General features: G+C 37.4%; 1 protein-coding gene across 5 annotated transcripts in view; it reads right to left on the bottom strand.

Annotated features, from left to right (window-relative positions):
- Positions 1 to 990: 990 nt before the first annotated feature.
- The window catches only part of LOC144642770 (prominin-1-A-like), a 48,386-nt gene continuing 25,802 nt past the window's right edge, over positions 991 to 23,574 (bottom strand). For 4 of the 5 annotated variants that reach the window (XM_078501837.1, XM_078501838.1, XM_078501834.1 and 1 more), the window contains exons 8-26: positions 23,429 to 23,492; positions 23,105 to 23,181; positions 21,916 to 21,998; positions 18,681 to 18,833; positions 18,130 to 18,253; positions 17,443 to 17,549; positions 14,771 to 14,855; positions 13,822 to 13,971; positions 13,128 to 13,241; positions 11,992 to 12,075; positions 11,278 to 11,331; positions 10,116 to 10,196; positions 8,704 to 8,772; positions 7,689 to 7,778; positions 7,206 to 7,333; positions 6,198 to 6,245; positions 5,736 to 5,768; positions 3,764 to 3,811; positions 991 to 2,426 (exon numbers count right to left, since the gene is read on the bottom strand). In XM_078501837.1, the coding sequence (XP_078357963.1) occupies positions 3,769 to 3,811; positions 5,736 to 5,768; positions 6,198 to 6,245; positions 7,206 to 7,333; positions 7,689 to 7,778; positions 8,704 to 8,772; positions 10,116 to 10,196; positions 11,278 to 11,331; positions 11,992 to 12,075; positions 13,128 to 13,241; positions 13,822 to 13,971; positions 14,771 to 14,855; positions 17,443 to 17,549; positions 18,130 to 18,253; positions 18,681 to 18,833; positions 21,916 to 21,998; positions 23,105 to 23,181; positions 23,429 to 23,492 (1,587 nt within the window). In that variant the 3' untranslated portion in view covers positions 991 to 2,426; positions 3,764 to 3,768. The remainder of the gene's footprint in view (positions 2,427 to 3,763; positions 3,812 to 5,735; positions 5,769 to 6,197; positions 6,246 to 7,205; positions 7,334 to 7,688; positions 7,779 to 8,703; positions 8,773 to 10,115; positions 10,197 to 11,277; positions 11,332 to 11,991; positions 12,076 to 13,127; positions 13,242 to 13,821; positions 13,972 to 14,770; positions 14,856 to 17,442; positions 17,550 to 18,129; positions 18,254 to 18,680; positions 18,834 to 21,915; positions 21,999 to 23,104; positions 23,182 to 23,428; positions 23,493 to 23,574) is intronic. The other variant, XM_078501839.1, reaches the window with a different exon arrangement.

The following is a 23,574-nucleotide window of genomic DNA, read 5'->3' as shown; positions in this document are numbered from 1 at the left end:
AGCGGTCACACTTTTGGGCGCCTTGCTGTAAAACTATTTACACAATTTTGGTCAACGATGAGAAAGATTGCGTGACTCGCGTGACTTTGAAAATCACGCCAAAGTTCTTGAAATTTCTCTTCGAATGCTCCCTATTCCCAATCTCGTCCCCAGAGCCTGCGTTTCCCTTGACCAGCGGGCCGGGAAACTCAACGGCTCTGGTCGAATCCAAACCGGAACCAGGAAATCCTGGTTCCGGTGTGATTGTGCGCGTGCGCCAGAGAGTGCAAGACTCTTTTGCGCACGCTCCACGTTCCACTGAATAATTAAAAAGTCATTCGACCGTTAATTCATTCACAGGAGACTAGACATGTCTGCGGTTTTATGCAAATTCAGGTCGTGTCACGTAATTGTAATTAATGCTGTTTTGGGATCATTCTCTACTGTTAAACATCATTATACATTAAACATGCTTATTTAAGTGAAAAAGAATTGCTCCGAGACTGTTGATGTCGTCTCCAAACAGAAATACATCCAAAAACTGCACATGTTACGATTGCGCGCACAATCTGTGATTTGCATAAAGCAGACTTTCAATTCCCCAGGGGCCAGGACAACCATACCGACGCACGTTCAAATTTTGGCGCGTTACAGATCGACCAATCAGAAGTGTTTTCATTGTTTCAGCGGCTTTTTAGAATAGCCCAGAGGTCCCGATCCCTGGCGCAGACCAGAAGGATCGCGGCCTCTGGGGACGAGATTGCCCTATTCCACAATGATTAAGTAGACTTTATCAACTCATTTTAAAGCTGAGTCGATTTTCTCTAGTCAGCTAAGCTTAACAACTCCTCTTTTGCTTTCCACCCAATGTTATGTTTGGATAACACTATCCAGTTTATAAATACCTAACCCAAATTTCACTTGTCTTAATTTCACAAACTTTGTTATTTTATCAGCAAATCTCACGTCCTGCATGAAATCTAGAACCATGGCTCCTTGTTCAATACTGAATGACGTTCTTGAAAAGGTATTTATTTAACAAAAAGCTTTAAAACAAATGGCGTTACATCGCATTTGCGTCACGCATTCTTATTACATCGTGACGTCTTAGAGTTATCACGCAATATTGCATAACTGTCACGCAATTACATATCTGTGTCACGCAGCTGCATTTAGTAATGCAATATCTCCTCTCAATCGTTCGGTTATTATAAAAGACATCCTTAATATCTAACAGTTTAAAATAATTAGTAATCACCCAATAAAAGTTAAAAATGGGTACTTTTGACAACTCTGCAGGCAGCACTCTTCCATGCAATATCTTACAAGCATGGCATTCATTAAAATAAATTTCTAAAACCAATGTAGATTAATCTATTCGGCTACTAGTAACTTGGAAGTCATGTAATTCTTTGGAAATACTTACTGCCCAGAAAAAAATTTGGTAAAAATTAAAATTGGACACGTTGAAAAGTAACAAGTATTTCAAAAACTAAGTCATTAATGCCACACAATTCAATGAAGCTTTACTGTTCCTGGCCAAATCGCTTCAATATCTTTTTCCCATTTCTAAAAATAATTTTAAGGTCATTTTGCTAAATGTTCTTATAGTACGGGCAAAGCTTAATTTGTTTGGTTTACATTTTAGAGTTTTGTTTGATATTCCTAGTGTTTTTTTTGCAAGATTATTTGGTAAACTGATATGTACATAAAACACTGTGCTATAAGCAATAATATATAGTAAAGTGATTCTCACTGCAATAAAGCAACTTGCAGATCTGTGACATACCTTAAAGTTAACCTTAAATACAACAGATTGCAGATATGTGACATATCTTTAAGCTTAGGGTTAGCTTACGAGATAGACTGACGCCTACTATTACCTGAAAGGGACTGCGTCACGGCTAAGTTAAATTTATTTTATTAAGTTTTGCCAAATACTTGCTATGAAATTTAATTTTTGCAAAGAAATTACTTCTATGGATCTAAATGACAAAACCTTAGCTTCATTGCAACCAAATGTGTCTCCCGGGCGTTATTATTAAAAGTTACAAGCAAACAAGACTAACTTTGAAAACTGTTCAGCCCAACAATATTTAAAAAAAAAAAAAACATATCGCAATCCGTTTCAATCTTCGTCTTTTTTGGCCATCCATATTTGTTGTGTTATTGAAATGTTCCTTCGCTGTTTAAAGAGGTTATTTTTTATATTTCAACGAATTTGATGGTCATTTCCCCTGCCTAAATTTAGCTAAAATCCGTGACACAGTCCCTTTAGATACAAAGGTAATTTAACAAACTATTTAATGAGCAACAATAAAATACTGGTACTAATATCTACAATTTACACAGGAGGTTCGTTCCGTGGTGAACACGGATTTCCTTTCAAGTCGTTTAAAACTAGTTATTTGCTTTCCGGCTAGAAGCGGTTTGGTCCACCATATCCACTGAAATAAAAGGCAAATGTGTTAAATTTAAGTAATGGCAGCCAACGAAAAACTACCGGAAATACTACACTCCGCCCTAAGGTGCCAGCAGATGTGAGGGTTTTTTTTTTGGGGGGGGGGGGGGGGGGAGGGGATCCTGATTGAGGTCTTTGGGGTGGGGAGAGTTCGCAGGACGTAATCAAGTTACGGTATACTTTCACTTTCAAGAGCTAAACTGGACAAGGAAAAATTATGTCTGAAAATACTAAAAAAAATAGTAGTAGTAGTACTGCTCAATGACTGCATACATTTCCGTTTAACAAACTTGAAATTTTTATTTGGATAATCAGACTTAGGCCGACTCTTTTTAGCTGCTACATGTTAGTTGGTATATACACAAGAATTGGCAAAAACCACAAAATTTATTAAGCGTTTGGAAATTATATAATTTTAGAAAATTATAATTATTCAGGTATTTAAATGTTTACTTAAAAACGATTCAAGACATGGTAAAATTTATGAAATTTTAAGCAGGGTGGTCAGGTAGATGTTAATTATCTTTATCTTGAATAAAAACGCAAAACGTACAAGGCATTCCCTTATTTGTCTCCGTGACACTCAACGTCACGTTAGCCCTCATCAGCGCGCTGTTCTGAGGAACTGGGGCGACTCGCACCATTCCTCCATTTCAATATGCGCTGGGCGCGTCTGACATCCGTCTTTCAATAGTTCAGGTTTAGAAAGAGAATGCTTTGTACTTTCAATGTTTTATCAACTATTAACCCTTTGCGCCCTGCTGCCAAAATAGACATTCTCCTAAGTATCAGTCTTAATATTTCTTCGGTCCTACTTGAGAGAATTTATTAAAACATCGATAAAAATAAACCTCTCGTTCCTCGAAGTGCAACTTTGTATCGATTTTTTACGGAGAATTTCAATATTGATAGCTAGGGCTGAAAGGGTTAAAACATTTACACGGCAGTTAACATTTATTTAAGTGTTAAGAACTTCAAATCCCAAAGCAACAAGCGCTGCACAGCGAGAACTTCCGAACGCTTTTTTGTTACCGCGAGCAAACAGGCGACCCTATTTTCGCGCTAAGGTCTCCCTCTGCTCAACAGACGTGCGTCACGTCTGAGACTGGACCCGACCAATTCCCTACTGATGACGTAGCTCGACAGACATCCCTGCAATGTCTGTGATTGGCTGTTGCTCGATTTTGAATGGTTTCCAAGGCTGTTTTTTTTTGTTACGATTTCAGTATTTGTTTTACATCATATTTTCATTATACAGCACTTGGTACTTTAGGTAAATAAATATTTTAGACGTTAACAATAACTGATTAAAATTCTAGTTACCGGTATTAGTGCCTGCCCGGAGGAGGAGCCTGGGGATAGACAGAATTTCTGGCAGAGGAATCACCATATAGGATTAGATCACACAAGACAAACACGATCAATGGTGTGACCTTATGCGGAATTACAGCTTAAGGTGGCTCACTGGAGTGTGTACATTAAAGTCACTATCTGTCTTGTCATTGGCTAAGAGCCTACAGTTAATTCTTGGAATCAACTCAAGCTACAGATAATTCACTAGGTTGCGCGCGAAATGCATGATTACCAAAAGCAATGTCAAGGTCACAGGGGGTGAGCGGCATTTCGTACATAGTGAAGTAAACACATGGTTCGTCAATTCGCTTCTTCGACCTTGATTATTCCGGATATCACAAAAACCTCATCCAATAATTGTTCATAACTGGTATAAGGAGAAAAGGACATCCTTGTTTTTCGCATCAGTGTTTGGGTTTCGTGCGAGATACCAACATACTTTGTATTGTTTGCTAGGGGTGGTTGTTGAGGGCGGTTATGCCAACATCACCTGATATTGTGAGTAAATCTTCTGACGGATTTTGTTCAACAAAATAATATGTACAAGCGGATAAAGGCACCTTACCCTTCATGTCTTGCCCTACGTAAGCTTTAAGAAAATACTAAAGAACCTAAAAAATCCCACAAAGAATTTTGCTTTTTGGTTCTGTTGACATCATCAATCTTTGATTGTTTATTTTCGCAAAATATTAATGCTTGTGGCAACTTAGTACCCAGTGCACGCATGGTCCAGGGAGCCACCTTAAGCCTGGGTCACCACTTCATGTCCGTATCACGAATGAGACTGACTAGATTAATTCGTGTGACAGATCATGCGAGTTATACAGCGTCCTGTTTGTGTTTCGTTAGCCATTAGTGGTTTGTGTTAACATTACAACAAGCATATGGCCTGCAAGTTAGTTGGCTGTACAGTTCATTATATTTTCAGCCCATGTTATAATTGTTATAAAGTAATCTTCGCAGCTGTTATTTTGGCCGTCACGCTAATAGGAGAGGCGTTGTGTGACGGCTCTCTTTCTCAGCCGTTATTAAGGCTGTCACGCTAGTAGGAGAGGCGTTGTGTGATGCGTGCGTGAAGACCCAAATACAGGCGAAAAAATAGTTTAGTAGCGAAGCTGTTTATGACTTATATTCGCAACCCTTCACCTTTTATTGTTAATAAGCGCAAAACACTAAGTTATGCGACAAAAAAGAATCAATTTAATAGGAAAATTCCCGGGTTATATGTTACAAAAAGAATAATTTATAATGCGTTAATTTAAATTGGCGTAAATGATTAACCCTTTCAATAGCATTTATGGTTTATTCAAGCAGCCTAAAGAAATGACATTCTCAAATGACACAACAGCAAAACAACTTTAAAAGGGCTGTGTCACGGAATTTAGCTATATTAAGTATAGTTAATGACCATCAAAAATTCGTTGAAATATAAAAATAACTTTTTAAAACAGTGAAGAAACATTTCAATAACACAACAACTACAAAAGGAGGTACGGATGGCCAAAAGTGACGAAGATTAAAACGGATTGTGATATGGATTTTTGAAACATTGTTGGGCTGAACAGTTTTCAAAGTTAATCTCATTTGCTTGTAACGTTACATTATAACGCCCGGGAGACACATTGGTTGCAATGAAGCTACAGTTTTATCATTTAGATCCATAGAAATATTTTTTTTTGCAAACATTCATAGCGAGTATTTCCACTTGATAAAACAAACGTATCTCAGCCGTGACACAGTCCGTTTAACCCGTTCAATCCTAACATCAAAGTATTGATTCTCCTTTCTCACTGCCTACATTTCTTTTCATGTTGTTTGTGAGAATTCAGAGGCACATCAAGATAATGGTGCTTTTTCTTATTCTCATTACCTATATGCATGACAATGTATCAAGAATGTAAAGAGAAGTTCGATTTTGGCCATTTTGATGGATTTAACTCACTTTGGATTGGCCCACTGTTTCTTGTCTTGGCTTCTGTGGAAAGAAGGTAATCAAATGTTTGTTAACAAAATAGCCAACAACGAAAACAAACGAAAATATTACTCTAAAAGGTTACATCAGGTCAGATTGTCCTATAGGCAACGGAGCTTATCATGGTTTCCGTAGCATTAAGTGACTAGGAGTATTTCTTCTCCTCCCTGGAAGGGATGCTAGTCCATCGCAGGGCTACCCCAACAGAAAATTTGCCGGTACCTATTTATACACCTGGATGGAGAGAGGCACTGTGAGAGTTAAGTGTCTTGCCCAAGAACACAACACAATGACCCCGGCCAGGGCTGTAACCTGGACCACTTGAGACTAAGGAATCGTGCTTACTATTAAGGCACCGCACCTCCCATGAAATAAACAAATAAACCAACAAGCAATCAATAAGCACAGAAATCTGAGTGAACAAGTACTTACTGTGAGTACGCTGGTGGGGCGGATGGGTGGCCCATCTCATACATCTCCCTAAATACATAACAAAATTCTTGTCAGTTATTGCTAGATTGAATCCTGTATATTCCCATATTAAGCTTGGGCTTGTTTGAAGACTTATTATTGTGGGGAAGAGGAAAGGCTTACAACCAAGAGGAGAAGCTAGATGAAGATCAAAAGTTTCTTAAAATTGGAAGACATCTAAACCTAAATCCAAATAATATGCCCATGGCCAAGAAAAGGGCGGAGGGGAAGGGCTTATTTTATGTATTTCAGATTTGAGGGGTTAATCTTGAAGAAGATACATACATACGTTCATGCATTTAATATTACCAAATCCCCAACAAGGATTTTCGGAGGTACCATAACAGACATTACCGACAAATAAGCTCTTTATTTGGAAATTGTACAGATTTATAATAGCTGGCTGTTTCAAATTTAGGGGCTAATTTCGGGGAACGGGGCTCATTAGAAAATTTTACAGTTATTTTGCTATAGCACTGAATGAATTCTCATCCACAGTCTACGATCCTTCTAGTCTGCGCTGGGGATCAAGACCTCTGGCCAGCTCCAACATCAGAAGTCCGCGATTCATAGACTCATTGTCAAATCTGATTGGCTAAAAATACAGAACAAGTACTCTGCGCATGCTCACAAATCGGGACCTGCCAGAGGTCTCAATCCCAGGTGCAGACCTGAAGGATCATGGACTCTGGGGACAAGAATGCTCATGCGATCAGAACATTTCAAATTTTTGGGGCTTATTTTGAGGAAGAGGTTTTATTTGAGAGTTTTACAGTATTTTATTATAGCTGTCTGTTTTAATTTACAATATTTATTAGAGCTGACCGTTTCAAATTTGTGAGTGGGGGGGGGGGGGGAGGGGGCTCAGCTTTGGAGAGGGGGCTTATTTGCGAATGTTACAGTATTTTAATATAGCTGGCTGCCAAAGCTAGAAGCTTGAAACATAAAATTATCAACAAAGACACTTACGCATCCAATCCTTGATCAAAGTCACTCTCATAGTCCATTCGACGGTAATGTTTGGCCAGTTTAACACAGAAGATTATTGCCGGGATGAAAAAGAACAGGCAATAGCCGATAGAGAACCAGAAACCATTCTAAACAAACAATAAACAAGAATTTCATATACTTGGCAAAATTATTAGAACGCTAATACAGTGAGAACCAAAAGCTAGTCCATTGCAGGGTTACCCCCAAGTAGTAAATTTGCCGGTACCCATTTATACACTTAGATGGAGAGAGGCACTGTGAGAATAAAGTGTCTTGCCCAAGAATACAATGCAGCGCCCTGACCAGGGCTCTAACCTGGGCTGTTCGAGGCCACCACGCCTCCCACAATAAATCCAGGTAACTAGTAGTTATCGAGTATTATTATATTTCATAGAAATGCAATGCATGCAAAAGGCTATGTAGCTGTATGACTATCGACACGTCTACCGACAAGTTACTTACAAAGGGGTAGAGAGCTTGATTACAGATCACAACAATGGTGGCATCGTAAATATTCGTGATGGGTTTGCATTTTCCTATCTGTTCAGTAAGCTGTGTGATTCAAAGTAAAACAGTCATAAGAATACATTTCACACAATATGTGTTATTTAAGAATTAGACTGCAAGCCTGAGTTTTCTATAGCAAACAGTCAACAAGGTGGCGAGTTTGATGCAGTCATAGAAAACGAGGGTGAGTGGTCTCTCCCAAGTGCCAGTGGCTGGAAAGTAGAGAATTAAGTCTAAAGGTGATTTACTACGAAAATCACTGAACTGTGGAATTGGCCCGAATTTTTATGTCACTGCCCCGCTCACTTTCTTCTACTCCCCGGCCTACTTTCGACTGTAAATTTCAACTGACGCCTTGTTGCGTATAATTCACAGCTTGTTGATTTCATCATGATGTTCTTTAAATAAAGCCTCTAATAAATGGAAATGAAAGCTCAGTTAAAAGAAGTGCTTGCAATTTTCTTTTAGTGGTTGTGTCGAGATTTGGCACTAACTTTATGTTTAAATTAACCAAGATTATTTTTCAAACGCGGTTCAAACAAACGACTGTAATCAACAGCGTCAGTGAGGAATTTCTAGAATTTGTCATCGAAAGTGGGTGGGGCAGTTCCACAGTTTGGTGATTTTCGTAGTAAAATGCTGGAAAATAACCTTGGAATTTTCTTCTGAGCGTTAGCATAGGAAATCAAAGACCACACGAGGCAAAGAAAAATCCTTTAACCTCGGTGGGATGTGAGCCCGTGACCTCCAGGTTAGATCAATGTTGCTCTACCGACTGGGTTATAGGGCCAGACAGGAACAGGTCATGGGCAATTAGGGTGGTAAGTTGTGTCCTGCAGCACAAAAACTAGAAGCTGCAAAATTGGTGCCAATGCTTAACTCTGGGCACTGTACAACGAGGGAACTAGAAAATATTGGTATTCCCTACTACTGAGTATGACATGTGTATACATGTATTCCCATAACTTACAACTTGAAGGATGTGATCTGTGAATTGATATCCCCAGCCAAGCACACGATCAGTGTATTTCTCAACAATCTGTAACAAGATGTCAGTGAAAAGATGTTAGCAATAACGCAAGCAGCAGTGAGAATCAAAGTATTAGTTGGTAACTTATGCAAAAGTAAATAATAACAATAACGATGACGTTAATGATGATGATGATGATGACGATGATGTTGCACTGTGTTGCCATTTAATGCCATGGTTTCAAGTTATATTTTTGTTTCAGCTGCAACTAAGGAAAGCCCAGCAGAAAACCTGAACTGGATGCTGGGGATTCAAACTCAATGTAGCTGTATGATATGGTGCAAACATTCTTCCAACTGAGCCATGTCAACAGCAACTTGTTTCCTTTTTGTCTGGATTATGGGCCTGGTGACTAGACTTGGTGCTAATGTGGGGCGTCGAACAATCAAACGCTACCATGTTTTTGACTTCATAGAAGGATTTGAACATTCTGAATTTAGCCATTTTGCCTTGTAAACTTCAGTATAATACAAGTAAGCAGACAGAAAGCATATTTATTTGATTGTTTATGGCTAGTGAAAACTGAATAAGAAAGTAATAGTAGCCTGCTGAAGTATTAAATGTTGTTCGATTGGAAACTACACATTCAGAGGTTTTCATAGATGCCAAGTTTGGTTGGTATGGAGTGAGAAATGCATATTGAGGCCTGGAGGGCCGAACCTCTAGGGGGTTTTGGGGGCATTCCCCCCCAGAAAAAGTAAGTTGCAGAAAAGCAATTTCCATCATTCTGGGCAAGCTTTTGTTGTGAGGGTGAGCATATCGAGGATTAGAGTTGATAAGCGTTCATCTCTACCAAAGTACAGCTGAAATATCTCTTATGTCTCTTAATAAATCAAGACTTTTTCCGCAAGTTGAAGTGTTTTAAAAAAGCGTGATATTTTGTCTGATTGGCGTGGTTGCAAGAGTGAATCTCACGCCAAAAGCGTGAGACTTGGTATCTATCCAGGGTTTTCCAAGGTTTTTGGACAGGTAATTAAACCACCTTGCAATAACTTTTAAATCACCGTGGAACTTAGTTAAAGCGAATATTTCCTATACTATATCTGGTCTTGAATGTGACTAATTAATAATCATGGGGGACCAGAGAAGGAAGTCCGGATAATCGAGAAATCCAGATAATCGAGGTCTGGATAATCGAGGTTTGACTGTACTACAAAATCTGAGGGTAACAAAGTAATGCTGATACTGACGTCCTGTAATAAGAATTGTAGGTAGAGTGGCGCAAATAGGAGATGATCCTTTACGACCTCCTCGAAAAAAAAAAGGCACAAGATCACGGAAATGATGATCTGTAAGCAAGACTTTCTTCTTAGAACAAATTTAAGTGTAGTCTACATGTAGCCGTTACTCACCTTGTTGATGTTTTCTGTCGATTGTGTATGAAGATAATTCTCTGCTTCCTCTGCTTTTTTCAGGGTATCGTTTGCCAGGAACTGCAGAACAAAACTTACAATAAACTTCTCTTATCAAAGAAAAGATAAATCAAAAGTGATAAATTTGTACAACAAAAGCCATAGTTTTCCTTTAAGTTGAATTAGTAGGAACCCACAGTTGTTTTTTCAAGTTAAAATTTAGCTTTAACAAAAGGTGATCGCATTTTTTTTTTTCAATTTTTGGCAAATAAAAATTTGGAACATTTTCAATTGTATTGAAGGAACCTTAGAATGTAATGAAATAAATTATTATCAATTAATTATTAATTCACAAACAAATTCTAATAATAAGACTGGGTCAATACAACTGGATAACAAACACGTGCCACTGCTAAGTAAGAGTCTGGTTTGTTAATTACAAGAGTATGATCATAGAAAAAATCGAATACATAAGTCCTGTTTTCAATAATCATAACAATAAAAAAATGAGATAATAGAACCATAAATTAAGTATTTGCATGGGTAAAAAAAAGTAACAGTTATATTGTTTTTGAGATCAGTGTAATCAAAAGAAACTCACTTAAGAACAACTGTCCCATTACAGCACTCATAAATGACACGATTTCAGAAAATTTGAGTAACTGTCACCACTTTTCCAAATTCAAAATGTGTCAAGTTGTGAAATGTTAACTGAAACATTTGGGGTAAAAATTGCCGACACATTTGACAGCTGCAATTGAAAAAAGCTGTGACCTTTCGAGCTGTCAAAAGTGTGTGCAACTTCCTGCTGGTTTTCCATCCAGGAAATTTTAAATGCCGTTTTATTGTATATAACAACTCTACCACAATTTTCCATGGTTTGCACTCTTATACACCATAGAAATGACACCATAAATTGTCTTAAACTTTGCAGTAAAACCACTTGCCTAACTACTGGTTCCACTTAAGCTTTGAACATTTAATGACATCATTTCTTGAGTCTATAGTAGTGTAGACTGTGGGAAACTTTGGTCGATTTGTTAAATTAATGATAATTAAAATGGCAAGACCCCAAACAGTAACCAGGAAATAGGGAAATAGGTTCAGCTTGCTCCATACTTGAACACAATATACAAAGTGAACAACACCATTCTAACTTTACCTTAAGGTTTCCTCCAATTTGTCTTAGATCTTTCACATTTGTATCCAATTCATCCTTTAGAAAAATGAAATATAACACCAACAATTAGATCTAAATAGAAATTCTTGAGAAACTGTTTAATTTATTCACTCAAGGTCAGTTGCACTTCCCTACAGTTAGCTTTGTAACAAGAACTGTCAGAGATTACACCCATGCAGGGTTAAAAAGGAGAGTTTTTCCAGCTTGAATTACTTTTAAACAAATCTGTTGAGAGTTCAAATCCACCTTAAATTTCTGTCGATTTCAGTGGATCTGAACCCCCCAGTCAGCAGAGTTTTCAAAGTTTGTAATTAAAAATGTTTCTTTTGCTCTTGAATAGAAAGAATATGTTAAAAACAAACACTTTCACCAAGAAGTTTTTCAAAATAATTGGCCTGAGAAGGCTGAAAATGGGTATCTTTGATCTCTTTTGATGTTAACATAGCTTAAATGAATTTTGATGTCAAAGCGACCTCAATTTTGAAGAACATCTGTTTAAATAATTTGAACATTTTCTGGGTTTTTGTTTTTGCTTTTTTTAATTGATTTTGGGGGGTTAAGGTGTGACCATGACTTTTTTCTTTTGCTAAAAATTTTCACCCATGAAACATTAAAATTAACGCCTATTATTATACTTGAGGTTGTGTGATTTTATATACAGACACAACAAATAGAGATAATTAATACAACACTTACAGATTTAGTTTCCATTTCCTTGACTGTATTCTGCTGCAGTTTGCGCAACTCAGCAGCAGTATCCAGTGACTTATTTCCAAGTTCCTACAGGAATCATAACAGAAAAGTCATCTCTATTTACATGTAGACTTTAAAACAGAACACAACATTCATTATCTGTATTTGCTGACTGCCTGTTATCAACCATCTGGGTTGCTTTATTAATAAGTGGAAACACAGAACTGCCACTTTGTGGTACTGTACATGTAATGCATAGACTTTAAATTAATTCATACAAAAAAGCTAACCATCCAGAAAAACATGTGTTAGAATTGTACGCAGAGTATTAACTGCAAATTTGTCTGAAGAGTTTTAAGGCGCTCTTCATTAGTCAGAACTGACCAGCTGGTCCGGTGCTTTTGAATGGGTTTTTCCAGAAAAAATCCCCCCACCCTGAATGATTATTCAGATTTAAAAAATTTCTGATTTGAAATGTTGAAATTTGACCTGCAAAATTCGCAAAGCTTTGAAAATTATAATAAACAAGGATCTTTTGGATGAAATGTTGTGTCTTTTCTATTGCCTGTTTTTTCCAGTTAGGGCCTTTAAAAAAATGGAAAGCCGTGTGGGAGGGGGGTCCTTGAGGTTGGAAATCTGGGCGAGAGGGGGGCTCTAGCGGTCTGGGAAATCCAGTCAGAGGTGGGGGGGGGGGGTCAAAAATTTTTGCCATCCGTCGGGGGGAGGGGGTGTATTTTTTCTGGAATAACCCAATGTGAAATGGGCCTTTTACACAATATTTTTCCACAAATCCACCATAACAATGTATAATATTATGTATTGACTGACTTGAAAGGACAAATCTGACTAACAATGGAATTCTGTTCTCGAATATACCGGTCTGGCCCAACCAGTTCTGAAAAATGGAAAGTTTCCTTAGAGAACTTTACTTGATGACAAATATTTTTATTAGTAAAAATATTTTCAGATAAAATTGTAGTGAAAGAAGGAGCTTGCCTTCACACAAATTTGATATGGCATATAGATTCAAACACTGATGATTGCAACACTAAGTTTATCTAACTGTCAGAGTTTATCTATCCACCAGAGAAAAAAAAACGGATCTACCCCTCTGTGAAGTTGATTTTGCTAGCACTTACATAAGCCGTAACTTTATCTACTCCTGAATCTCCCAACTGCTGAAACTTTTCAGCCAGCTTGGTGATGTTATCAGCAAATGTATTGAGATCAACAGCAGTAATACCTTTCCTGGTCTGTTACAATCAAAAGGAAAATACAACGAACACAATATATGAATAAGATAAAAATTCGATAAACATTTAAGAACTAAATAAAAATGAGGGACAGAGGTTTTACACAATGTTTTGATGTGGTCATAAAATCATTTTCAAGAGACAAGAAAATAATGGTTCAACAGTGTAATACATGCGGTAAAAGGTGTAATTAAGCATTTATTTCACATAATTTGTTTCAACAAATATTTTGCACAGATAAAATCTAATTGCGTGTTCAGGGAAGGCTTATTCTTTTTTTTTTTTATTTTTATTTTTTTATTGATAGTCACACATATATAGTTATATTATTCTTATTCTTTCTAATAAACAACATTTCATAAATCAAAAAGTCAATTCCTAGCCTGAACACGCCTCCTAGTTTTCTTGCTGAACGTCTAGCTAGCAGCATTCTCTGCAATTGACATGTTTTTAAGTCCAAATCCTCCCATCTGTAAACCTTTTCACCCCCTAAAAAAGGTATTTTGAGAAATTGTCCCAGGTAACATCACCTTTGAAGTCAACTTAAATTCAACAAATAAAACAGCACGTAAAACATCACCTCATTCAAGAATGCATCAAATTCGATCTGATCTACTCCTGAATTACTCAAATCAATCAGGCTGTTGCGAGTCTCATTGCTCAAGACATTGACATCACTCAAGTTAACCTTTAAATTGTTGAACTGCTCCGTAGTGTCATTTCCAAGCAACTGTAAAGAAAAACAAATTAAAACAATATTACCGGTATAAAAAACAACATTGAAATAAAAACTGTGTATGCTTGCAAAGAAAGCCAAAAGATAGTTTTCAACTGCTTTTGTTTTCTTCTTTACAACATCTTGCATGGCTTTGTGAAATTCCTTGCGAACAATTCCCCCTAAAAACCTTAAAATTGTCAAGGTTTCCAAAATCAAGTCCTCATTCTTACAATAACCATTTGCAGAAAACACATTCTTTTTGCTGCTAAGTTAAACAAATTAAACCTACTTGTTGATGCTTGCTAAAAAACCAAGTTCATTCAACGAAGTAGAAAAGGCACGTGACGTCAATGAGAGATATGCCATTCATAAGAGCGAAAAACGGAAAAATATAATACGCCACTTGGCTCCCGGATGGAGTGGCATATGGAATCTACCAATGGTAATTAGTTCCCAGTAAAACACCCTCCTCCTTATAACAAAAATAAAATTAATATTAATTAAGCTGTTACCTAGTTGTCCAAAGCACTTTAATTTAAGATAATCCAGGATTAATGAGAAATTTTTGAGAGATTTTGCTCGCCGAGGCCAAGAAAGTATTACTAAACATCATGTTGATTTGGAAAAATCTAATTTACATTTACTTTCTACACACTAATTCGCATATGTAAATTAGTGTGTAGAAAGTAAATGTAAATTAGATTTTTCCAAATCAAGATAATGAGAAATTTCAGCCTGATTTAAGTTCTTTTTCCGCCAGTGAAATTAGCGGGCAGACGGCTCTTAGCTACATCCCTGGAAGTGTACTAACCTTTTCTATATTCAGCTTGTCAGTGATATTAAAAGCCTCATCAAAAGGCCCTGCTTTGTACAGCGGTTTGTTTTCCCGACAGTTGCTAGAGAAATAAACAATAAAAAAATTGGTAACTAGGTTTGAAAATCTGATACAGCTGCCAGCTTTCTTTGGAGGAGAGCGGAAGGAGGGGGCTTCGATAAAACAGTTGCTGTGTCGTGCATGCATGCTGCTTGCATTAAGTTTGTGTTTACATTTGTGACCCTCCACGGGATAATAGGGACAAAGGTGATAGCACGCTCACAACACGCTAACACAGCACGCTTAGCGTGTCTAGTGACACAGATATGCATATATTTAATCACTACAACAATGCAAGACACCCATGGCAAGCTTTGTTTCGCACGCTAAACCTTTTGTTTTGATAAGTGTGCTCGAAGTCACGCTTAGCGTACGACTCTAAGACAGGCTTAGCGTGCGACTCGAAGACACGCTTAGCATGCGACTCAAAGCCACGCCTACTGTGCGATTTAACACGCTTGAACACTCGAGAACACGCTAGAGTTGTGACTGAAACAATAGTCATTCAGTACAGATTAAGTTCGACAAACATGAATTGTGAAACTTACGCACACGAGGAAAAAACACAAAAATTAAAGCTACTATCTACCATTTCCCGGCTTTCTGCGATCTGTGCTTCGACAAAAGTTTGACTCGCCTTCATTTGAAGTTGAATGGGAAAATACACGTAGCAAGATAAACTCCAAGTGTAGATGAAAAAGAAGAACTGTCGTAAAGAGATTAAAAAACCAAGCAATTTAGCATGATTAAAACAAGGACTGAATATAGTTTTGTTACAATGATGTAGGTATTAATAAAATTTATTAAGCGTAGCATTTTTTAACGTTGACTTTTCGCTTCAAAGCAAAGGAAACCACTGATGTAAAGAAAAAACAATTTAGCTTGTGAGTTCATCGGAATATTTTGTAAGTTGTAATAGCGTGAATAAATTTAAGAGCCACTGTGATAGCGTTCTACATTTGCTTATTGTTTACCTGACGTGTAAGATGATCTGTTATTAAAAATCAGGTAATCTACTCAAGCACAAGAAGTAATAGTATACAATTGTTTCACTTAAAAAATTCTGATTGTATGCTTGCGTGGCTTGTGAAAATAAGGCTTAATAAATGTAAATCCGTTGGGCTCTAATTGTTTTCAGAAAGCTTATTTGAAAGTGGCCTTTCAGTGATTTCACGTCGATAGAACAAATGATTTTTCACTGTAGACCAGGCGTTCCTATCGTACAAGAGAAAAGCTGCGAAATACTGGAATCGAATCTTCTAGCCGCGATGCAAAAAAATCATTTAATGGCGTTGCTGACTAATTAAAACAGAGCGAAAAGCTATAAAAGACTGAACAAGAGAATTGAAATCCTTAGGAACTGGAGTTGCAACTTTTGCTGAACTATACACGGTGCAAAGCTTTCTTGGATGTTTTCTCAAAAATTGAAATTCGTAACAATAACCCCTTTCAACACAAGTTGTTTCCTCGTATTTTCCTTTTTGTAAAGGATAGTAGTTTAAGAACAACACGATCTTTCTTTATAGAGCAGTTTTCAATTGAGTGTCGTAAAACCAAAACCAAAGTAATTACTCTGGCCAATCACAAAAGACACAGACAATCCAGTGAACCAATTAAAACTCGAAGCAAATACATGTAGTCGGCATGAAGCGCGGGAAAACGTGCGCGAGCGAGTCACAATTGGTTTTGGTTTTAGTTCTGATTGGCTGAGAAAGTGGCGCGAGATTTTTAAGCCAATCACTAAGCGTAGCAATGCAAAACCAAAGCAAACGCAATTTACTTTCGACACTAAAGTGAAAACCGCTCTAAAGTAGACTGGAGACGCTTTTAGTGCTCGCTCGCACGCCTAGTGTGTTGTGCTGAACACACTAGGTCAGCACAACACACTAGGAGTGCCAGCACAACACACTAGGCGTGCGAGCGAGCACACCTAGTGTGCTTGACACGCTTTTTTTGTTCGGCTACGCACGCTTTATTGTGTTTAGTGTGTCCTGTAAAACAAAGGCTTTACTATAAGGCAAGTTTCAGAACACGCTTTAAGCGTGCTAAAATCGAAATCTATTGTTTTAGAGTGGAAGCGTGTTGTGAGCGTGCTATCACCTTTGTCCCTGTTTTCCCGTGGAGGGTCACATTTATCCTATCTGAACAGTGTTTTTCCTTTGTTGTTTCTTTAATGGGTACAAAATTAATATCACCCTTGACAATGTTCGAACTTTTTTTATTTTTGTTTATAGACTGTACTTGTTACGAAAGTAGAAATGACTCAGACTTCTGCAATGCTCATCCCCCTTCCTGGAACTTTCAGGTAACCTAGAATACTTAATAATTTTGTCAATTTGAATAAGCCTTACGAAAAGTATTGGCATTTCTAATTTCCTTTTCCCCGGTGATTTTTAGGGAGTCAGTAAGAGGTGCCAGTAGAGGGTCAGCTGACCGGGGATCAGTGTTTTGTCAAAGCTTGGAAGGAAAGGATTTTCCTGAATTAGACAAAATAATATAAATTTGGTGAAATGAAAACTCAATGTACAGTAAGTGGAAGAGCTCCATGTAATTATGTTTACTAAGCACTGAAAAAAAATTAAATGGAAGGAAAAATTGACATCACTCACTTGATAAATCCGCCAATGGTAAATTCAATGTGGGATTTGTTTTCACCAAAAATGGTCTTTGACAGGAAATAGCCATCAGTGCCCCAAAATTGTGGATTGTCAAGAACCTGATAATAATTACAAAAAATGTTAGCCATTCACAGGTACAAAGAAAATCCTGACTGATAGCCCGGGACTAGTGGATTTTCTTGTCAGGCTAGTGGATTAATTTTATCCATAACTTGCCAACTGGGCAAGTAACATTTCTCGACTGCTTTTTGTTGTTGTTGATGAAGTAAATGCCAGTGTAAAATGCCTTCGGGTTAGCACACAATGGTTTCAACTTGCCTGAGGGGCAAGCTGGAAAATTCATTTTTGTTGAAAACCCTGCCTGGCCATGTTAACATATCTAAAGAATACTTCTTTCGGTAAGGGGTTACATGCAGGTCTAGGCTGTCTGCATTTGTATGTCTTGTATGTAGTAATTTAAAATAAAATTCAGGTCAAAATGATTTCAACCTAATTTGATTTTAATATTAATAGTAGTGTAAGCTCATTGAGTTTTTTAAATTTACCCACAAAATTATTATTATTATTTGCATTTTTCTTTGTTCAAGGGTTACAGTAATAAATCTGTAACAAAGGAAATAATTCACCTTAATTAATTTAAAAGTTGCGAACCAGTAAATATTAAGAATTTTCACAAACCTTAGTGTACAGTTCTCCAGATTGGATGGATTTACACACTGTTTGCATTGGAGCTCCAATGATAAAACAGATCGTTGTCAATAACATCAAGAATGATGCAAAAATGAAACAAAAGCCGGCAGCACTACAGAAGAAAGATAAAAGAAAAATTGGGAATTAATAATGTGTCAGGCAGAAAAAAGGGATACACCATGCAATATTTACTGTAAAGATCCATGTATAAGCTTCCCCCTTTTTTTAAAAAATTGAAGTCAAAAATCGTGGGCGACAAGTGAATTTTTTTCTTTCGTAAAACTTATTAAATATTTAACTTTGCAACAACCGTGATGTCAGTGTTTTGAAACCATCCTTGTTTGCCCTTGTTTGTATACCAACAGAACTTCACTTGAACTTTAAACTTTTTTGTCTTTATTACTAGGGGATGTGGCTTATCTACAGGTGCGGCTAATACACAGAACTTTACAGTGTCTTGAAAATGTTCAAAATAACTCTGTTGTGAAATTCCTGTCTTTTCTGTCACTTCACAAACTAAAAAAATGAAAGATACTTACGCCATGAGAGATAGCCCTCCCATGTTGGAAACGGACCCACGAGTGGTGGGCGTGGCCTCCTTGTCATGGCCGCACACGCCGCACATAAGGCCAAGGGCCATCAGCACCACAATCAGGAGTAGGATACAGGTAAGCCCAACACCAGCCATCCAGCTAAAATAAAAACAATGTTCCAGTGATTGAGACACTCAAATCTAGAGATCAACTTTTTTTAATAGTCACTATCCTTTTGAAGGAAACTGTCATTTACTTCTTATCTTGAAAACTACAACCTAAACTGTAACAAAAGGAACTTGAAAGAAGGTAAGGTCACCTATTAAGCGCACTGCATAACACCATTATTTTCACATGTCAGTTCTCAGATGTTCAATGTCACATGATGTATGTCAAAGCCAGATGGCACATCTCAGATTCTCATGGCACAATTATTGCCAGAAGTCAGACTCAACCTTATGCTACATTTTGTCACATGTCATCTCTGGATTCCAATGTCATGCAGGGCTGCAAATAATTTATCTCACTTGAAAGGACATACATCTTACTAAGACACCATCTTGGTCAGACAAACCAACATTGTGGTTGGACATATTTTTATTCATCGTTGCCATAAATGATTTATGATCAAAAAATTGTCCGAATATTATGTCCGACCACACCCGGGGGGGGGGGGGTACTCCTTATAATGGCCTATACGGGGAGGCTCCGCCCGAAAGGGGTACCTTTTTCAGGCTTCAGGTATATAAAAGGGTAGGGATTTCACGAGGTTAAGTATACGAAAGGGTATGGAAATCTGTCATTTGGCTATTTTAAAGGGCCTTTAATTAAAATATTTCGAACGGACGCAATTTACGGTTGTATTATTTTAATTTATTAAGCGCTACATAAAAATGACAAGAAAACGTCCTATTTCAAGTCCACGCCATGTCTCTTAGGTATATGAAAGGGGTACCTTTTTTTCAGTTAAAGGTATACGAAAGGGGTACAATTTCTGTGAAAAATGGTATATAAAAGGGTAAGGGGTTAGAACTTGGGGCGGAGCCTCCCAGTATAAAACTTTTTGAGTAGCCCCCCCCCCGGGGACCACACTTGGGATTTTGTCGGACATGAGCAAATTTTGGTCGGCCAATGTCTAATGACGGACTGTTATTTGCAGCCCTAGTCAAGTCATACTTCATTGTCATATGTCAGATTCTGTTGTTACATGTCACAATCTGATGTTACGTGACATAACATACAGTTAGATTCTGATGCCATAACAAGTCATTTACACATGTCAGTTTCTGATGCTACAGTTGCGTGTCAGATGTTGTCATGTATCAGGTTCTGATTTTACATGTCAGACTGTTGTTACATGATCCATGTCAGATTCTATGTCATACAGGTGCACGTCCGAGTTTTGGAAGTTAACAAAGTTAGTTCATGTTAAAGTTAACAAGAACTGCAAGCAGTTTATAATCGTGCGGGTAATGTTTGACCTCCTGACCTCTTTCAGTGCTTTGTTAAAGGCACGGCACCGCACAGTAAAATATTTAGAAAAGCAGTCACTTGAGAAACACACAAGTCGTGTTTGCGTTAGTCACGGAGTGAACGTGATGAATTTCTTTTACCACGCCATCTTTTTCTTTTTAAAACCACATGACTAGCCGGAAAAATGCCTGCTTACGCAGCATGCAAATATTTATTTTGTTCCGAATGTTCAATAAAATAACCCAAACCAGTTCATTTAAAAAAAAGCCAAATCACGCCAAAATAAAGAGTAGACTAAGGCCATCCCATTGTGTTTCTCCGTTTAGCGTCTTCCGACAAGCTTTTGGTAATTCCCCTGGCGCGATGAGGTGTATCCCGTGCTTTGACACATTCTTGCTGAGCTTGCAACTTACGTTTCGATTCTCAAAATACCGTAAACTCAAAACAAAAATTGGGATATCCAGAAAATAAGTCGTTGTTTTGCAATATTTAAAACGTTCCGGCTAAATTGTATGACTTGTACTCGCTCCGAGCCAAACGCTTGAGTAACACAACAATAAGTATTTCACACAAACAGAGCGCAGAGTATTCAAACAGAAAATAGGTGAATGATTATTTATTATACAGCTACAAGCAGCGAGATATCGCGTGGCATGAGTATGACGTAGTGGTAGTTTTAAATAGCTTGGACTTGTCCAAGCGGTCTTTGTTTTCTCTATGTGATTATATTCAGCCCTCTCTTCTTGTAAAATATGGAATGAAACAAAATTATACATTTCAGAGAGCAGAGTGTTCATGTTAAACGCGAGTGATCGGCTGATCGCTATTAAATATTAAATCTTGCGTGACCGTGACAGAATAGCCGGCTCAACAATGCTATTGCATCACAGCTCACTGCGGTTTTGAAATCTGTCATGACGTAATGGTTCTTTATTTAGCTTGCACCACTTGTACATGTCAAACTGCGTTGTTTTGCGGTATTCAGTACAGCACGGGTACGTAATACGGCGTTTTGTTTTCGCTCTGAGTCAAACGCTACAATAAAACAGTTCTTCCTCATAAAATTTCTTTAAAGTGGAGTCTGGCTGAAAAAAGTGCACTGCAGTGACGCTTGCAGTTTCCGGCGAAGACAAAATTGCGTGAATGACGTAGTGTTTACTACGAAAATAGCTTTCACAATTTGAATATTTAGTACTCGCTCTGAGACAAACGTAAGAATCTCCAAAAAGATGTTTCAGATTGATTTTTTTTTTTTCAAGATAAGACCAAGAAATGTTTCGAAAAGCATTTGAATTTCGAAAGTTTTGAAGCCGTAAAAATTGTGCGTGTCTGAGCCGTGGAATTTATTAATTGGCATTGTGTTCACAATAATAGTTTGGACATGGCAAAGAAAGCAAGATTTTGCAATGCGAATCTCCAGTACTCGCTCCAAGTCAAGACTTAAATGCCGGACACAAAAATATATATATATTTCGCGTTTAACAGAGCATAGAGTACTCGTAAAATTAGACGGGAATGATTTTGTAACACAGCTTCCAGGGAGTGAACATTAAAACTTGTACGATTTGAACGTAATATTTCGCAAGTAATGAAAACTTGCGTGACCGTGACCAAGGGATCGGCTTGGCCGCGAGGTTCTGGAACGATTTACCGACAAAAAAAAAAAAAAAAACGACAAAATCTGACACAGATTATGAATCGGGCCCAGGCCCCGCCCGATTAACAAGGGAATTCAGGCAACATGCACTTTGATGATCCATTTTCTTACCGATAGTTATCATAAGTCTCTGCATTTTTCTTGTAGTCTGGTATGTCAGTATCCCTAAGCTTTTTCAGTTCTGAGACAACATCCTAAAAATGAAATAAAAAAACCCACTCATAATAGAATCACAGTATAACTCCTCACCCCATTACAAGTGACCACCTCATTATAGGACCAAAAGATATACTGCAGTCATAAATTTTAATATGGCTACCAAAAAAGATATACCTGCCAACTCTCACGCCTTAGGTGTGAGTCTCACACCTGCGAGTTGAAAACTTTGATCGCACGACAACTCACACTTATGGACCAATTTCTCACACCTACTTGAAAGATGTGAGTTATTACAGCCATAACTGACACTCTTTCCAAAAAATAATTACGGTATGTAAACTCCCAGGGGGGTACTCCGGCTTGTAAATGACGGGGATGATCGAAGGATTTTTTTGGGTTTGAAATTTTCGATTCTGGGATTTTTTTGGCTTGGAAAATTTGGCAGGTATTTTTTTGGGTGACTTGATTTAAATAGGGGATTTTTGGGGGTATTAAAAACGAATTTAAGTGACTTGGCGCGGCCTTGGCGTATTTATGGTTGGCAGTTTGATGAATTATTGTGTCCACTTTTAATTACTATTAATTATAACCAAATCTAAAGCCGCATTAATTTCAATGAATTTAAGATGGAAACACTGGCCATAATATATATATAGGTTGATTATTATTATTGTACAAATTATATCTTACAAGATCTGCTCTTATGCCTGTTGCTAGACATGCACTGGTAGTGTAGTGAATCGTATTTTCCCTTTTCATAACTTTTAATTTTTAGCAATTTTAACCTAATTAACAAAGAATATATCTTGTTCACAATAAAATAGCGCCAGTAATTTAATACTCGCAGTTATTTCCTTCTCCTGGGTATCTTCTTTTTAATCCTTGGGGCTCCAACATTTCCCTTGTAAAGCCTCAAATTTGCCATAAATTAGGACCATGTAGCGGGAAAACGGGCATGGTGACCCCCTGTATTTATCATATTTTTTTGATGCACTTGACTTAATTAACAACTGTGCAAAGTTTCAGAAAAATTTGATTAACACTTCTTTTTTGATGAAAGCACCTTAATACAGGTATTTTCAGTCATGATACTAAGAGGTGACATTTTGGTCACTATACTGTGTAAAAATTATGTACTTACACCATCTGAGATCTTTCTGAGATCCGTTCTCATCTTTTCAACCTGGTCTGACGCATTACTTATCATTCTGGTAATATCTAAACAAAATAGATACAAAATATATCAAAGATACAATCATAAAACATGTACAAGTTTTTATATCAGACTTTTGGTTAAAAAAATTGTTTTGGTTTCAATTATCATTAACATGACAACAAAAATCTCACCAGCCAACTGGCAATTTATACCTGATGCTGGCAATTTCAAGGTTTATTGGATTGCACTTTATTACTTAATTACTTATTAAACTGCTTATACAAAAAAAAAAAAGTCAATTTAGTTTACCATTTCGGGTGTCTCGTGTGTCATTGATGACTTTTTGAGGGATATTCTTCACTTCTTCAAGTCCCTGTAACAAAGGATTGAAATAGGCATTGTTGAAAGTATATCACAAAGAGAGAACCTAAGGGTGAATCAATAGAGGGGAAGAG

Source organism: Oculina patagonica, chromosome 2, assembly GCF_052425735.1.
Source record: "Oculina patagonica isolate OP01 chromosome 2, crgOcupat, whole genome shotgun sequence".
Taxonomy (NCBI): Eukaryota; Metazoa; Cnidaria; class Anthozoa; order Scleractinia; family Oculinidae; genus Oculina; species Oculina patagonica.
This window is presented reverse-complemented; position numbering and strand designations above follow the sequence as displayed.